At 40.2% G+C, this 17457-nt stretch overlaps 1 protein-coding gene across 1 annotated transcript in view; it reads right to left on the bottom strand.

Moving 5' to 3' along the window:
- The window catches only part of LOC106579324 (vesicle-fusing ATPase), a 55123-nt gene extending 37916 nt beyond the window's left edge, over positions 1-17207 (bottom strand). Inside the window, exon 1 of the mRNA XM_014159144.2 lies at positions 16854-17207. Coding sequence (XP_014014619.1) covers positions 16854-16865 — 12 coding nt within the window. The 5' untranslated portion in view covers positions 16866-17207. The remainder of the gene's footprint in view (positions 1-16853) is intronic.
- Positions 17208-17457: the final 250 nt, after the last annotated feature.

Raw genomic sequence — 17457 nt, forward strand, 5'->3', positions numbered from 1 at the left:
AGTTCGCCCATAAGGACCACCGCACCACGTTCAAGTGAGATCATGTCTTGTTTACTGCTGCATAAATGATGTACTATGCCAGGGAGATATGTATACTGTAGCTAAAAAGTAATACTAAGTGTATGTTGTGTAGTAAGCTGTTAGTAGTCCATGTGTCTCACCTTAAGAATTTGGTCCCTCTCCCCCTCATAACTTCGCCTACTGTTCTGACTTGGTGGTGCACATGTAGCCTATATATAGCCTGCTTTAGAGAAATATTATCATTGAATATTGTAAGAGCTTTCATTGTCTGCTTATAGGACCATGTTATTTATCCTACGGTTCTGACTTGGTGTACTGGGAGAATACTGTAACAAAGGCCCATGTTCTGAATTGTGTCTCTGTACATTTCAAAAGTGCTGAATCGGCTACTCGCTCATTATGCCATAGTTTGTACATCTCAATTGTTTTATTGCTTATATTGTAGGTTTATCTCATTAGGACACTACATGACCAAAAGTATGGACACCTGCTCGTCGAACACCTCATTCCAAAATCATGGGCATTAATGAGTTGGTCCGCCCTTTGCTGCTATAACAGCCTCCACTCTTCTGGGAAGGCTTTCTACTAGATGTTGGAACATTGCTGCAGGGACTTGCTTCCATTCAGCCACAAGAGCATTAGTGAGGTTGGGCACTGATGTTCGGCAACTATGCCTGGCTCGCAGTTGGCATTCCAATTCATCCCAAAGGTGTTCAATGGGGTCGAGGTTAGGGCTCTGTGTAGGCCAGTCAAGTTCTTCCACACCGATCTCGACAAACCATTTCTGTATAGACCTCGCTCTGTGCACAAGTGCATTGTCATGCTGAAACAGGAAACGGGCTTCCCCAAACTGTTGCCACAAAGTTGTAAGCACAGAATCGTCTAGAACGTCATTGTATGCTGTAGCGTTAACTGGAACTAAGGGGCCTAGCCCGAACCATGAAAAACTGCCCCAGACCATTATTCCTCCTCCACCAAAATGTACAGTTGGCACTATGAAGTTGGCACTACGCGGCTGAGCTTTCGTTGCTCCTAGACGTTTCCACTTCACAATAACAGCACAACAGACCGGGGCAGCTCTAGCAGGAGAGAAATTTGACGAACTGACTTGTTGGAAAGGTGGCATCCTACGACAGTGCCACGTTGAAAGTCAATGATCTCTTCAGTAAAGCCATTCTACTGCCAATATTTGTCTATGGAGATTGCATGGCTGTGTGTTCAATGTTATACAACTGTGAGGAATGGGTGTGGCTGAAATAGCCTAATCCACTCATTTGAAGGGGTGTCCACATACACTATATATACAAAAGTATCTTCATAATTTTAGGCAATGTTGGAATGATTTCATTGTTTTGCTTACTTTGTGTATTATAATTAGCTCATGTGTTTTTCTTCACGAGGAGGGGATACTATATAATGTTGTTGGGTCTGTAACCATGAGGGGATACTATATAATGTTGTTGGGTCTGTAACCATGAGGAGGGATACTATATAATGTTGTTGGGTCTGTAACCATGAGGGGATACTATATAATGTTGTTGGGTCTGTAACCATGAGGAGGGGATACTATATAATGTTGTTGGGTCTGTAACCATGAGGAGGGGATACTATATAATGTTGTTGGGTCTGTAACCATGAGGAGGGGATACTATATAATGTTGTTGGGTCTGTAACCATGAGGAGGGGATACTATATAATGTTGTTGGGTCTGTAACCATGCTTCCCATTCAAATATTTATTTTCAACAAAAAGTTCAGTAATAGACCCATGTAATTCCAGTTGATATTGCGAGGGTTGTTTTTTTTTGTGCAATGCTCTGTCTTTGTCAGTATATTGTCTATAAAAGTGGATCCTCGTGATTGTATTTTCCTTCCTTTTTAGACCACATAGGCCAAATAAAATAACACAAAGCTGTGTAGTGGCTTTGCTGACATGCAACAAAAAATGTTGGTCGAGTTTACCCCACTAAGATAAACATGCTAAAATCGCCACTGGTGTCACGCAATAGTCTATCCTACACAATTGTGCACTGTCGACTTCCAAGGCACAAAAACATATAAAAGTATGAACTCATTACCTTTATGCTTTCTCTATTAAACTGATGAGACCCTGCTTTAAATCAAGCAGACAACAGATGATCAACATCAATTCAATAGAGATAGAGGCACAACGGTCTTTACCGGTGTAATGAATGAGACAGCAAAATACTCTGGACGTTCCACTCAAACACCTTTTTTTCCAGGACCTGGGCTGTTGTTGAATGCATGCACTATCACAACAGCTGTTCATCACTTGACTGTCATTTGGAAAATTCCTTTCTGGATCAGATGATGTGTGAAAATATCATGGCTCAACTAATGAGCTGGACACCAAATACACATCCAACAAGTATTATGCATAATTATTTTAGAACCATGTTAACTACAGTATCGATTTAGATTTGAAGTATCAAGGTAAGGTGACTCCTTCAGTAAGAAGCATTCCATTTGAGGATATTCAGAAGATAGGTAATATATAGAAAACCTTGCACAGAGCCTGTCTGACAGTCTCTTAGGGGGGGAAAAAACTATTGGAACCAAGACTTAAAAATAACTGATATTGGTATAAAATGGAGGGAATGAAGGAGCATAACTAATGAAATTACATTTAATGAAAATGTTTGCTTAATCCAGTATAAACTAATATATCGAATGTATTATACAAGAGTCTTAAGTGTAAAACCAACAATGACTCAATAAGCCTTCTGGGAATGCTATAAAGCCCAAAAGTTATGGGCAGAGTTAGAAAGTTGGCTGTCTTTTCATTAAAAATGTACTTTTAATCCGCCCGTCTGCATATTTCTAGACATGGCAGATGAGGGTGCAGTGAGATACCCGATGGGTTGGATGATACTTTTCTCATGAATACTCTTGAAAAAAAACAAATACTTAACTGGAAATCAACCAATCCTCCATCATTAACACAATGGAAAGGTCAAATGCTTTATTAACCAAATGTTGAAAGTGTGTGGATGATAGACAGAAACAAAATGGTGCAGTTTGAATCTGTCGGAAAGTGATACAGACGCTGGAGATGGGGGTGTGAGCAGGTGGGTCTGGGCAGATCGTTGATGTTTGTGTTGTCGTCTGCATGCTGTCATTTGTATGTTTTGTACCGTTTGAAAGAAATTATCATCGTACTAAAAAAATGTAGACATTTGATTTTGCTTAATCCAGTATAAACTAATATAACCAGTATAAACTGCATATTTGGGATTTGTGTTCCCATAAACTGTTTTCACCCTGTAACATAAGGAGACACGAAATGTTACACTGCATTTCTGAGATCTCTATACAAAAAACTGTCCGACAGCTAGATCCACGATTCTTACAGGATCCAAGTTCAATGTCTAATTTAACTGATTAATGCTTAATATATGATATGACAACTTACACTGCCATAAATGCAATCACAGTAAAGTAATGTTTTATGTCACACGAATTTGGACAAGTCCTTCAAGACACCAACCACGATAAAGGGTTAAACATTCATTTTTTTAAATCGACTGGTGAATTGTATTGAAACTAGCTATGATTCCCCCTTATACCTTAATGTAACGACATGAAAAACATAGGCAGATTATTATAAACGACTTAACAGCTGTAAAAAGTTGTCCAGTGTAGAAAATCCTATCTGGTACCTTAGTTTATAGAAAGACCCAAATGTTATCACATGGATCATGGCCTTTTAATGAGCATAGCTATTTGAATGGATTGTAGGGCTAACAAGCTGCTCTAATTCAGAATATCCTCAACATTGTAATGTGAGGAGTCTATTACGCAAACATATTACACACGTCTACATGTGGGAAACCGGTTCACTGCCCTGCATACCTGTGTAGATTGTCAACTGATGCACGGCTTGTTTTCAAATAGTTTTAGTGGGTCAATTTAATCTATTAGCACAGGCTGTGAATGGCCTTGTCACTCCACTCCAAGCTAATTTGATAGGACGGAAAAGCTATTCCTGCTATAGGCTATCCATTCATATTTATCCCCAGGAGAGGGAGGGAAGCATTTCACAATGTGGCTGTACAGACTGGATTGATCGAATTGGAGGAATTCGTAGACTGTTCTTGAAAATATTGGTAAACAGTTTAACAGATGAAAATCCAAAAAATTAAAGGTAGACTCAGCGATATGACGTAGATGCAGAAAGTAAACAGCATAGTGGGTCAATTTGCGCAACATCTAAGAGAGTTGAAGCCCGAGGCTCAACTTCTCCTCGGTTTTGGCCCTGTGGCAGGTAACAGTACAAGCAATACGCTGTGCACATTTCACAACTGTTTTCTTGAGCTCAAAATATAGGATAGGCTAGGCCTAAATCAAATTGAGAGCAGGAGAATCTGATAGCCCACAATAAAGACTTCCCTTCCTCCCAAATAACACACCACTTCTACTTTTACAAACAGTAATTAAAGAGCCTAAAAAGGGGAAGCCTATAAATAGTGATTCCCTGCTTACTGTTGGAAAGAGGGTCCATTGGTTGTAATATAATAACGTACACGACAAAGAGGGCTGCTTTGCTTTCCTAATGATCCGGATTGTTCACAGCAGGGAAATGTGTGAAACAGTAGAAACTGAGGTGGAAAAGGGATACTTCAGGCCAATTTGCAAAAAAAAAACTATTCTTAACAATGATTAAGATGTGAAGAATTCAAATAAAATGGGCTAGTGACTGAACTGTTGTGACAACACTATTAAAATAATACAATTATAAACCACTGCATGGCAGTCGTATGTTTTTCAGTACAATTATTACAAAACATCTCTATATGTAGTGTGATTAGTGACATTTACCATTAAATCCAACCCAAAACCATTTGAAAACACTATACAGTGTGTGTTGTGGACTTTTACCATTAAACCCTTAGAGGCCATAACATTGAAACCAGTAGAACTGCTATAGACTAATAGTTTGTTTGTTCACCAAACACCCAGGGGTGGTTTCTTGTTCACAGATTAAGCCTAAGAGAAGGACAAACTAAATTGCTTTCATGGAGGACTGGCTTGAATTGTGAGGATGACCACAATGTATTTTTATCATGAGCAAAAGCTATTGGTTTTCTACCCAAAGTCAGTGGCGTAAAGTACTTAAGTAAAAATACTTTAATAAAGTACTACAAGCCCCGTCAACGTTAATGGGGGCCTGTTCGGCCCACCTTTTCCTGTAGTCCACGATCAGCTCCTTTGTCTTGCTCACATTGAGGGAGAGGTTGTTGTCCTGGCACCACACTGCCAGGTCTCTGACCTCCTCCCTATAGGCTGTCTTATCATTGTCGGTGATCAGGCCTACCACTGTTGTGTCGTCAGGAAACTTAATGATGGTGTTGGAGTCGTGTTTGGCCACGCAGTCGTGGGTGAACAGGGAGTACAGGAGGCGAATTATTGCACACCCCTGAGGGGCCCCAGTGTTGAGGATCAGCGTGGCAGACGTGTTGTTGCCTACCCTTACCACCTGGGAGCGGCCCATCAGGAAATCCAGGATCCAGTTGCAGAGGGAGGTGTTTAGTCCCAGCGTCCTTAGCTTATTGATGAGCTTGGAGGGCACTATAGTGTTGAACGCTGAGCTGTAGTCAATGAACAGCATTCTCACATAGGTGTTCCTTCTGTACAGGTGGGAAAGGGCAGTGTGGAGTGCGATTGAGACATCTGTGGATCTGTTGGGGCGGTATGCGAATTGGAGTGGGTCTAGGGTATTTTTTATTTTACCTTTATTTAACTAGACAAGTCAGTCGGAAGTTTACATACACTTAGGTTGGAGTCATTAAAACTCGTTTTTCATCCACTCTGCAAATTTCTATAGTTTTGGCAAGTCGGTTAGGACATCTACTTTGTGCACGACACAATTTTTCCAACAATTGTTTACAGACCGATTGTTTCACTTATAATTCACTGTATCACAATACCAGTTGGTCAGAAGTTTGAGCGGCCTTTCAGGTTATGTTGATATAGGACTCGTTTTACTGTGGATACAGATACTTTTGTACCCGTTTCCTCCAGCATCTTCACAAGGTCCTTTGCTGTTGTTCTGGGATTGATTTCCACTTTTCGCACCAAATTACGTTCATCTCTAGGAGACAGAACGTGTCTCCTTCCTGAGCAGTATGACGGCTGCGTGGTCCCATGGTGTTTATACTTACGTACTATTGTTTGTACAGATAAACGTGGTACCTTCAGGCGTTTGGAAATTGCTCCCAATGATGAACCAGACTTGTGGAGGTCTACAATTTTATTTCTGAGGTCTTGGCTGATTTATTTTAATTTTCCCATGATGTCAAGCAAAGAGGCACTGAGTTTGAAGGTAGGCCTTGAAATACATCCACAGGTACACCTCCAATTGACTCAAATTATGTCAATTAGCCTATCAGAAGCTTCTAAAGCCATGACATTTTAGGGAATTTTCCAAGCTGTTTAAAGGCACAGTCAACTTAGTGTATGTAAACTTCTGACCCACTGGAATTGTGATACAGTGAATTATAAGTGAAATAATCTGTCTGTAAACAATTGTTGGAAAAATGACTTGTGTCATGCACAAAGTAGATGTCCTAATCGACTTGCCAAAACTATAGTTTGTTAACAAGAAATTTGTGGAGAGGTGGAAAAACGAGTTTTAATGACTCCAACCTAAGTGTATGTAAACTTCCGACATCAACTGTATGTGGCAAGACTATAGAATCTAGTTTATTTATGACTACATAAACTACTGAGACTATAGACACAGAGACTATAGATACGAGACTATAGAGAGTTTAGATACTGTAGAGACTATAGAGGAAACGCAGCAGTGATACATATGACAGAAGAAGGCTAGAGCTAGTCTTAGAGAGAAGACTAGAGCAAGGGCTAGTACTACGTGAATGTGGATGTGAAAGTTGTGTGATTGTGAGATATGACATATTAAGCTGATTGATATTTGGATTACAAGAGATTGAAATATGGATAATAAACTGATTCAAAATGGTATAATAAGAGATTGAAATGTAGCTATAACATACTGAGTGAATGAGAGCTGTCAGGGGACTAGCTCCAGCGTGAATGTGGAGTGAAGTGTGAGCCGAGTTTTTCAATCTATGACGTTATGTAGGGGTTCCATCCACCACGGCCCATCGTAGTCTGGGAGTACCAATATTAGCTGGAGTGTAATTGAGCACGGGTGTTGTTGTATATGTATAGGAAGTAGCGTTCTAGAGGCATTTTTGTGAATTGTCTATGTGGTGTGGGACCACTGCACCATAGTCTCCGAGAGGCTAGAGAACCGTTGAAGATACATATGGTGCATAGATCCACATGGAGTGGTATGGATGTAAATACCCTAAGTATAGTTATATATGGAAAAGAATGAATACCCCAAATAGTTCTGTGAGCTGAGTTTTTGGATTTGGTTATTACATATGTATAGGAAGTAGGGGCAAGTCTTAGGAGAAGGCTAGAGTGAGGGCAGGAGACAACTGACAATTGTTTGTAGGCATTTATAAGAAGTGTCTACGTGGTCGAGAACCACTGGGAACTGTTGAAGATACATATGGTGTCCACTACCGCCCATCGATCTACAGGTAGTGAGCACTGACAGGCGAAGCCAATGAAAAGTTTGAGAGGGTAACAGCTGAGATGGGTAAGGGCTGTAACAATGTTCATTGATAAACCCCCCCCCGGACACTGAGATTTCCTCGAGAACATGATATGTGTACCTCTCGGGCTGCTGCGCTGTGATCGTTGCTGGTGGTGTGGATGTGAATAACTAAAGACCTATAATGTTATATAGGGATTCTCTAAGGAGATATGATAGACGAGAGTATTATTTCAGAATATGCTGTTAAATAGAACACTAGAGTGAATATTTAAATCCCTGTATGAATAGAACACTGGTGTGGAGGAGGAATTTGTGAGGTAACACATAGTTACTAGAAATAAAGTAACATAATATTGAGTATAATGGGTTACTAGAGCTCTGACGAGGAAACAATAGAAAAAATTATAATATTAACCTGTTTAGGATAGGGGGCAGTATTTTCACGGCAGGCAAAACCCTGAGACATTTTCTGACAGGAAGTGGATACCTGATGTGTTGTATTGACTTTAAACCTATCCCATTGAAAAACACAGGGGTTTAGGAATATTTTGGCACTTCCTATTGCTTCCACTAGATGTCACCAGCCTTTACAAAGTGTTTTGAGTCTTCTGGAGGGAGATCTGACCGAACAAGAGCCATGGAACGATGATGTCCCATTAGACACCTGGCGCGCTAGTTCATGTTGGGTACCCTCGTTCCAATACGTTATAAAAGAGTATGCATTCGTCCACCTTGAATATTATTCATGTTCTGGTTAAAAAAGGCCCTAATTAATTATGCTATACAACGTTTGACATGTTTGAACGAACGGAAATATATTTTTTCCCCTCGTTCATGACGAGAAGTCCGGCTGGCTTACATCATGTGCTAACGAGACGGAGATTTTTGGACATAAATGATGAGCTTTTTTGAACAAAACTACATTCGTTATGGACCTGTGATACCTGGAAGTGACATCTGATGAAGAGAATCAAAGGTAATGGATTATTTACATAGTATTTTCGATTTTAGATCTCCCCAACATGACGTCTAGTCTGTATCGCAACGCGTATTTTTCTGGGCGCAGTGCTCAGATTATTGCAAAGTGTGATTTCCCAGTAAGGTTATTTTTAAATCTGGCAAGTTGATTGCGTTCAAGAGATGTAAATCTAGAATTCTTTAAATGACAATATAATATTTTACCAATGTTTTCTAATTTTAATTATTTAATTTGTGACGCTGACTTGACTGCCGGTTATTGGAGGGAAACGATTTCCTCAACATCAATGCCATAGTAAAACGCTGTTTTTGGATATAAATATGAACTTGATAGAACTAAAAATGCATGCATTGTCTAACATAATGTCCTAGGAGTGTCATCTGATGGAGATTGTAAAAGGTTAGTGCATCATTTTAGCTGGTTTTATGGTTTTGGTGACCCTGTCTTTGACTTGACAAAACATTACACACAACTCTTGTAAATGTACTGTCCTAACATACTCTAAATTTATGCTTTCGCCGTAAAACCTTTTTGAAATCGTAAAACGTGGTTAGATTAAGGAGATGTTTATCTTTCAAATGGTGTAAAATAGTTGTATTTTTGAAAAATTTGAATTTTGACATTTATTTGGATTCAAATTTGCCGCTCTTGAAATGCACCTGCTGTTGATGGAGTGCACCACGGGTGGCACGCTAGCGTCCCACCTAGCCCCAAGAGGTTAACAATCAACTATTCTCTGTCGTGGGTGATGTTGGCTTTCGCAGACTTGTCAAGCACCGGTACACACTACCAAGTGTGCTATTTTTCAGATGCTGCCCTACCGGAGTTACACAGTAATAGCGTTACTGCTATTAGCTTCACGACATACATACTATGGAATGCCATTTGGGTCTTTGCCTGTCAAAAAAGATACAGTAGCACTGTCAAAGCTGTACAAAAAAAGCCTGCAAACAAGCAAAGCCCAGACACGAACAATGTGTTTACAATACCACGTTGGTAATAAAGCAGAATTTGTTCGACCGCAACTTCTGGGGTTGCTAGCTTTAGCTTGGTACCTAGCTAGCACCAATACAACAAGCCTGAAAACAATGACCAGTAGAAACTGCAGTCATTTTCATTATTCTTAGCAATGATTTAGGAATCCTTGTAAGTTTTAGCAAGGTTACCACTTGTTGTTCGCCTATTGAAATTGAACTTAAGTTCATGAAAATAAATAGCTATCCAGCTACTTAACCCTGTTGTCCAAAGCTAACGTTATAAGCAGCCAGCTAGCTTCATCTGGCTAGTGAGGCTCGACCGGACCGGGTTATGTGTTGTGAAGCTAGCCACAATAAGATTTAGGCACAATAGTGGAATTTGCGGTTTGCCTTCAAAATAAAATTATGTAATTGACAGTGACGCAAATTAATACAAAATAGTAGACTTATGCCATATTTTATTTTGAAGGCTAACCGCAAAGTCCACTATTGTGGCTAATCCTTATTGTGGCTAGCATCACAGATGGGTCCGACCACCATTAATCAAATAAGAACTGTCTTATAAATTAGGGTTATTTTAGATGATGACACCTAGCTATATAGTTAGCTAGCTAACTATAGCTACTGAAACAGATTGTGTCATTTTGCTATGTTTTTGGGGAAGAAAATTGATTGCATCCATGAGCTAGCTAGCTTTTTTTTATGACCAGCACTGTAGGTGCGCGAGACAACTTTACCAGCATCATAGCATACGTATCGATGAATCGTTGTGACATGAAATACGAGTGATAGTGTAATCAATGTGTGATAACTACGTAAAAAATGTATGAAAGCGTTAAATTATTATGTGACGTGCAGTCATATTCAAGTCCTGATTGGTCAAAGAGTGTTATTTGACGTGTATCTTTTTTGACACACAAAGACCCAAACGGCGTTCCATAGAAATCCTGGTTGAGAATGAAACGACTGAACAAATGAACAACCAAACAGCACAGCAAGTAAGTGAAAGAAATAGGTTTTGATTGTTTTACTGGTAATGGGGACAAACGTCCCGGATGACGTTGGGCCAATTGTGCGCCGCCCTATGGGACTCCCGATCATGGCCGGAAGTGATACAGCCTGGATTCGAACCACGGACTGTTGTTATGCCTCTTGCCTACGACCGCTGCGTCCATGTGTGTGTGTTAACTATTTAACTGTACTAGAATGCTTAAAAGGCCGCAAAAATTCTAAATATCAGTTATCGGTATCATTTTTATTGGCAAGGAAAATATTGAATATCGGTATCAGCCAAAAATGTAATATCGGTGCATCACTCATTTCAATCCAAAAAATGGAAGTGGGCTTAATGTTTACGGGGCCTTAATAGGTACACTTACCACATATGCTGAGAACTTGAAATGGAAAACTGTGTGGAATACTGAGCTCAGTTGGCTGACAGGAACAAATCTCTGGGGCTTTTTCCCCTCTAAGGCAAAGAAAGACTTTCTAATGATGTGTGGAACACTAAGAGCACAGTTTTAACTAAGCAGTTTCAATTAAGTTATTGTGAGTTGCAGAATTTAAGGGAATTCTTCACATTCTTTTGAAATGTAATCAGCTCAAAATGAATAGAAAAAACCTACAGGAAAAACTACCCCCTACACGTGAACAAGACTCTGCTTGATTTAAGTACAGTTAACTGCCAAAATAAAGAACCAACATAAAGTGTCTGAATAGGGCGTTGGGCCACCACGAGCCAGAACAGCTTCAATGCATCTGGTATAACGCATAGATGGTATAACTGTCTGAAGGTCTATTGGAGGGATGCGACACAATTCTTCCACGAGAAATTCCATTATTTGGTGTTTTGTTGAAGGCGTTGCTTAAACTGGTGCGGTGTGCAGATGATGAACTGTTTCCACCAGATTCCAAGGCCAGAAAAGTAAAAATTCTCTATTGTAAAAATTCATAAAAACAAAAATGTGCTTTTTGGTCATGATAGACACGGGTGAAATTAGCGTGCCTATTGTTTCTGTTTTTGAGGAAGGACTTCACTTCCATACTTTCCAGAACAGAAAGACGTACTGAACGCAACCCGACATTCCCCCCAGAAGTAAAATGGGAAATGACAAACTCCCGCAAGATCATTTTACTTCTGGGTAAAAGATTAACGTAATATGAATAAGCAGGATATGAGATATTATTTTTGGTAAACAAGGAAATTGGTGATGGGTGATTGCTCAAGCAAATATCCTATTCTTGCAGAGAGTTATGCTGACAGCTGCAGCAGGGGCCCCAGTCACATCATAACATTATGTTATCCACAGTTTCCACACATTACAGTCAAAGATGAATCTCCATTTCATATGTGCTACAGTGCCACTGTCAGTCACTGGATACCTAGATGGCTAGCTAGTCCACATTGTTCATAGAGCTAGAGTGAAAGTGGAAAGCTCTAGGTAACGTTAAATTACAGTTGGACTTCGCTATCGGTTGTGCCTCTTTTCCAGCAGTTGGCTATTTCAATGTCACTTCCCTGCTGGTACTAGTGTGTGTGGGCGTGGGAGTATCTACACTAGAGTACGTGGACACCCCTTCAAATTAGTGGATTTGGCTATTTCAGCCACACCTGTTGCTGACAGGTGTCTAAAATAGAGGTCAACCGATTATGATTGTTCAACGCTGATACCGATACCGGTTATTGGAGGACCAAAAGAAGCCAATACCGATTAATCGGCCGATTTTTATATATATATTTGAAATAATGACAATTACAACAATACTGAATAAACAAAGAACACTTATTTTAACTTAATATAATACATAAATAAAATCTATTTAGTCTCAAATAAATAATGAAACGTTCAATTTGGTTTAAATAATGGAAAAACAAAGTGTTGGAGAAGAAAGTAAAAGTGCAATATGTGCCATGTAAAAAAGCTAACGTTTAAGTTCCTTGCTCAGAACATGAGAACATATGAAAGCTGGTGGTTCCTTTTAACATGAGTTGTCGTTATTATAGGACTATTTCTCTATATACCATTTGAATTTCATATTCCTTTGACTATTGGATGTTCTAATAGGTACTTTAGTATTGCCAGTCTAATCTTGGGAGTTGATAGGCTTGAAGTCATAAACAGCGCAATGCTTGAAGCATTGCGAAGAGCTGCTGGAAAACGCAGGAACGTGCTGTTTGAATGAATGCTTACGAGCCTGCTGCTGCTTACCACCGCTCAGTCAGACTGCGCTATCAAATCATAGACTTAATTGTAATATAATAACACACAGAAATACGAGCCTTAGGTCATTAATATGGTCAAATCCGGAAACTATCATTTTGAAAACAAAACGTTTATTCTTTCAGTGAAATACGGAACCGTTCCATATTTTATCTAACGGGTGGCATCCATAAGTCTAAATATTGCTGTTACATTGCACAACCTTCAATGTTATGTCAAAATTCTGGCAAATTAGTTCGCAACGAGCCAGGCGGCCCAAACTGTTGCATATACCCTGACTCTGCGTGCAATAAACGCAAGAGAAGTGACACAATTTGCCTAGTTAATATTGCCTGCTAACATGAATTTCTTTTAACTAAATATGCAGGTTTAAAAAATATATAGTTCTGTGTATTGATTTTAAGAAAGGCATTGATGTTTATGGTTAGGTACATTCGTGCAACGATTGTGATTTTTCCGCAAATGCGCTTTTGTTAAATCATCCCCCGTTTGGCGAAGTTGGCTGTCTTTGTTAGGAAGAAATGGTCTTCACACAGTTCGCAACGAGCCAGGCGGCCCAAACTGCTGCATACTCCCTGACTCTGTTGCACAGAACGCAACAGATGTGACACAATTTCCCTAGTTAAAAGAAACTCATGTTAGCAGGCAATATTAACTAAATATGCAGGTTTAAAAATATATACTTGTGTATTGATTTTAAGAAAGGCATTGATGTTTATGGTTAGGTACACATTGGTGCAACGACAGTGATTTATTTCGCGAATGCACTTGTTAAATCACCCGTTTGGCGAAGAAGGCTGTAATTCAATGATAAATTAACAGGAACCGCATCGATTATATGCAACGCAGGACAAGCTAGATAAACTAGTAATATCATCAACCATGTGTAGTTAACTAGTGATTATGTTAAGATTGATTGTTTTTTATAAGATAAGTTTAATGCTAGCTAGCACCTAACCTTCTTGCTGCACTCTCATATCAGATAGTCAGCCTGCCACACAGTCTCCTCATGGAGTGCAATGTAATCGGTCATAAACGGTGTCCAAAAATGCCGATTACTGATCGTTATGATATTAATCGGCCATTTCGATTAATCGGTCGACCTCTAGTATAAAATCAGCCACACAGCCATGCAATCTACATAGAACAAACATTGGCAGTAGAATGGCCCGTACTGAAGAGCTCAGTGACTTTCAAATTGGCATCTCTAACAGGTCAGTTTGTCAGATTTATGCCCTGCAAGAGCTGCCCCGGTCAACTGTCTATGCTGTTATTGTGAAATGGAAACGTCTAGGAGCAACAACGGCTCAGCCGTATAGTGGTAGGCCACACAAGCTCACAGAACGGGACCGCCGAGTGCTGAAGCGCATAGCGCGTAAAAATCATCTGTCCTCGGTTGCAACACTCACTACTGAGTTTCAAATCTGCCTCTGGAAGCAACTTCAGCACAATAACTGTTTTCGGGAGCTTCATGAAATGGGTTTCCATGGTCGAGCAGCGGCACCCAAGCCTAAGATCACCATGCGCAATGCCAAGTGTCGGCTGGAGTGGTGTAAAGCACGCCGCCATTGGACTCTGGAGCAGTGGAAATGCGTTCTCTGGAGTGATGAATCACGCTCAACATCTGGCAGTTCAATGGACGAATCCGGGTTTGGCGCATGCCAAGAGGACGCTACCTGTCCCAATGCATAGTGCCAACTGCAAAGTTTGGAGGAGGAAGTACAATGGTATGTGGCTATTTTTCATGGTTCGGGCTAGGCCCCTTAGTTCCAGTGAAAGGAAATCTTAACGCTACAGCATACAATGACATTCTAGACGATTCTGTGCTTCCATCTTTGTGGCAACATTTTGACGAAGACCCTTTCCTGTTTCAGTATTACAATTCCATACAGAAATGTTTTATTGGAGATCGGTGTGGAAGAACTTGACTGGCCTGCACAGAGCACTGACCTCAACCCCATCGAACACCTTTGGGATGAATTGGAACACCGACTGCAAGCCAGGCCTAATCGCCCAACATCAGTGCCCAACCTCACTCATGCTCTTGTGGCTGAATGGAAGCAAGTCCCTGCAGTAATGTTCCAACATCTGGTGGAAAGCCTTCCCAGAAGAGTGAAGGCTATTATAGCAGCAGAGGGGGACCAACTCAATATTAAAGCCCAAGATTTTGGAATGAGATGTTCGACGAGCAGGTGTCCATATACTTTTGGCCATGTAGTGTACCTAGCTAGCCTGGTCATAAAAGCTAGTCATCAAGTTAGCCAGCTGTTAAACCTTGGTAGGCGAGATTTAGCTTAGCAAAATGTATCCTTTCATACTGCGCAGGGTTAGTTAGTCACTATTACTATGAGGTTTCCTTGTTGAGACCGGTTAGAGATAAGACAGAGATATACTATTTCAGTATACTGTATTGTATAGTGGCATGTATTCATGGATGCCAAGGGAAGCCAGGTTTCCCCCCGAAAAATACCAAGAAAAAAAATACAAAATAAATGTATTTTGTCTCTGTGTTTCAAAATGTTCCTGCAATTCGCAAGGCTGAATGTATCTCACCGGAGAAAACATCAGAGCGAGCAAAACAGCGCTCCTCTGTCTCAGTATTTGTAGCCCATCTATCTTATGCTGTCTGGTCAAAATGATTATGACATTGTTGCCACCCATAGCATTGAATGCAAGGGAAGCCAGCTATCATTTGCCTCCCTTGATAAAAAAAAAAAAAAACGAATAATAGCCAATCAAGTGTGAATGGTCTTGGCACACCAACAACAACAAAACATGTCAAGGGAAGCCAGTTTGGATGTGGCTTCACACCAAGTACATCAAAACCAAAACTACATTTACATAAAAAAATGTATATTGTTGCGTCATGTTTCCTAAATTACCCATGGATGAAGATAGGGATTTGAACTTGTGGTTTTACCTACTTCGCCGTACTGATTTATAACGGCAATTCGGATCCAGCCATAAATCCAAACATTGTGCGCCTTGCCAGAGAGGGTGAAAGTTCAATATATAGCTAGATGTAGTAGGCTAACACTAATGTTAACTAGCTGGCCTGGCGCATCGATGCCCATGAAAGGAAGTTAGGCCAGCGAGCAAGCATTTTAGCCTAGGATAACAAAAACTAAGTGTGTACTGTATGACAGTCATAGACCGGTTCGGCGACATAAAAGACAGGATGGCATTCATTGGCGTTTCTCTACAAGTAGGGTGAGTGAACATGTTTTTTCTACTTGCGTGCACACACACACACACACACACACACACACACACACACACACACACACAATCAGTACCATGGACAGCTACATCATATTAGTTTACATTGATTGGGCTAAATTGTTTTTGGTATCTTTTAGTTGTCACTGTGTTAAACTAAGCAGAGGTGATTTGATGATGTTGAAATGTTGAAGTTGAAATGGTGCTGGAATAGTGGAGGCAGCTCCTGTTTTCTTTGCGACTTGCAGTAACTCTCCATGGTTCTAAATCAATAGTTGTTTAGTGGGAAACATTACCTTGTTTGACCATGCTGTACATCATGTAACTAACTGTTTGTTAATCCAAAATGAGGTTGTGGACTTCACCGGACAGATGTTGTTTTGTGATGAAACAACGGTGTGGTTGAAGTTATTCTGCCACTGTGTCTTATTGCCTCGACTTTAGGTCTATATCACGTTGGCAAGGCATATGAACTAACAGGTTATAGAGTAAACAACGCAATTATCACAACACATAGGTTGTAATATGGCCTTATTTTTCTGGCTTGGCTTCCCCAGTTATTTTACCCACGCACCGGTATTGTGTTGCTAGCTAGCCAGATATTGCATGGCTTGCAGTCACTGAGGTATGCTCGCAGTGGACACTGGTCATAAAATACTCGGTCTTCCGAGCTAAGATTTGAATTACGTAAATTACTCTGCCACACAGGCTAGTGAGTTGGAGGTAGTAGCAGATGCTGAAAAATCCTTAAAACACAGCATTGTTATCATTCTCGCCAATGTGTAAATATGTTTAACTAAAGCCATTTATTTAAAGGAAACTCACCCGGCCGGCCATCTTGGTGTTTGTTGTCGTTTTTCAAATGCAATTCAGCATAAAAGTTCCCAACACTGCTGACAGCACAACCGTGCGTTGAACTCCACTACAGGCTTGAAAAATGGAGTGGGCGGGATCGACTTTGCTTATGAAGTGATGTCATCACGTACACGTTAGCGACGAAATCTTTGACCAGATACTCAAGTGGCCGCTCTAACAAAGACAAAATAAAAAATAAAAATGGAAGGCAGTCGGGAGTAGGCAAGATCAAGTGGGACCATTCTAGCCAATGAGGGGGCAGATACGTGTAGCATAAAAGGCACAAATCCGATATAAAGTGCGTTTTTTCAAAGTTGTCGGGATGTCACGTGTCCTATTTATAGCAGTACATTTTTATTGTTATTTATTTAACCTTTATTTAACTAGGCAAGTCAGTTAAGAACAAATTCTTATTTACAATGATGGCCTACCAAAAGGAAAAAGACCTCCTGCGGGGACGGGGGCTGAGATTAAAAATAAAAATAAATGAATAAATAACATAAATATAGGACAAAACACACATCACGCCAAGAGAGACAACACAACACTACATAAAGAGAGACCTAAGACAACA

This window comes from Salmo salar, chromosome ssa19 (genome assembly GCF_905237065.1).
Source record: "Salmo salar chromosome ssa19, Ssal_v3.1, whole genome shotgun sequence".
In the NCBI taxonomy this organism is placed as follows: domain Eukaryota; kingdom Metazoa; phylum Chordata; class Actinopteri; order Salmoniformes; family Salmonidae; genus Salmo; species Salmo salar.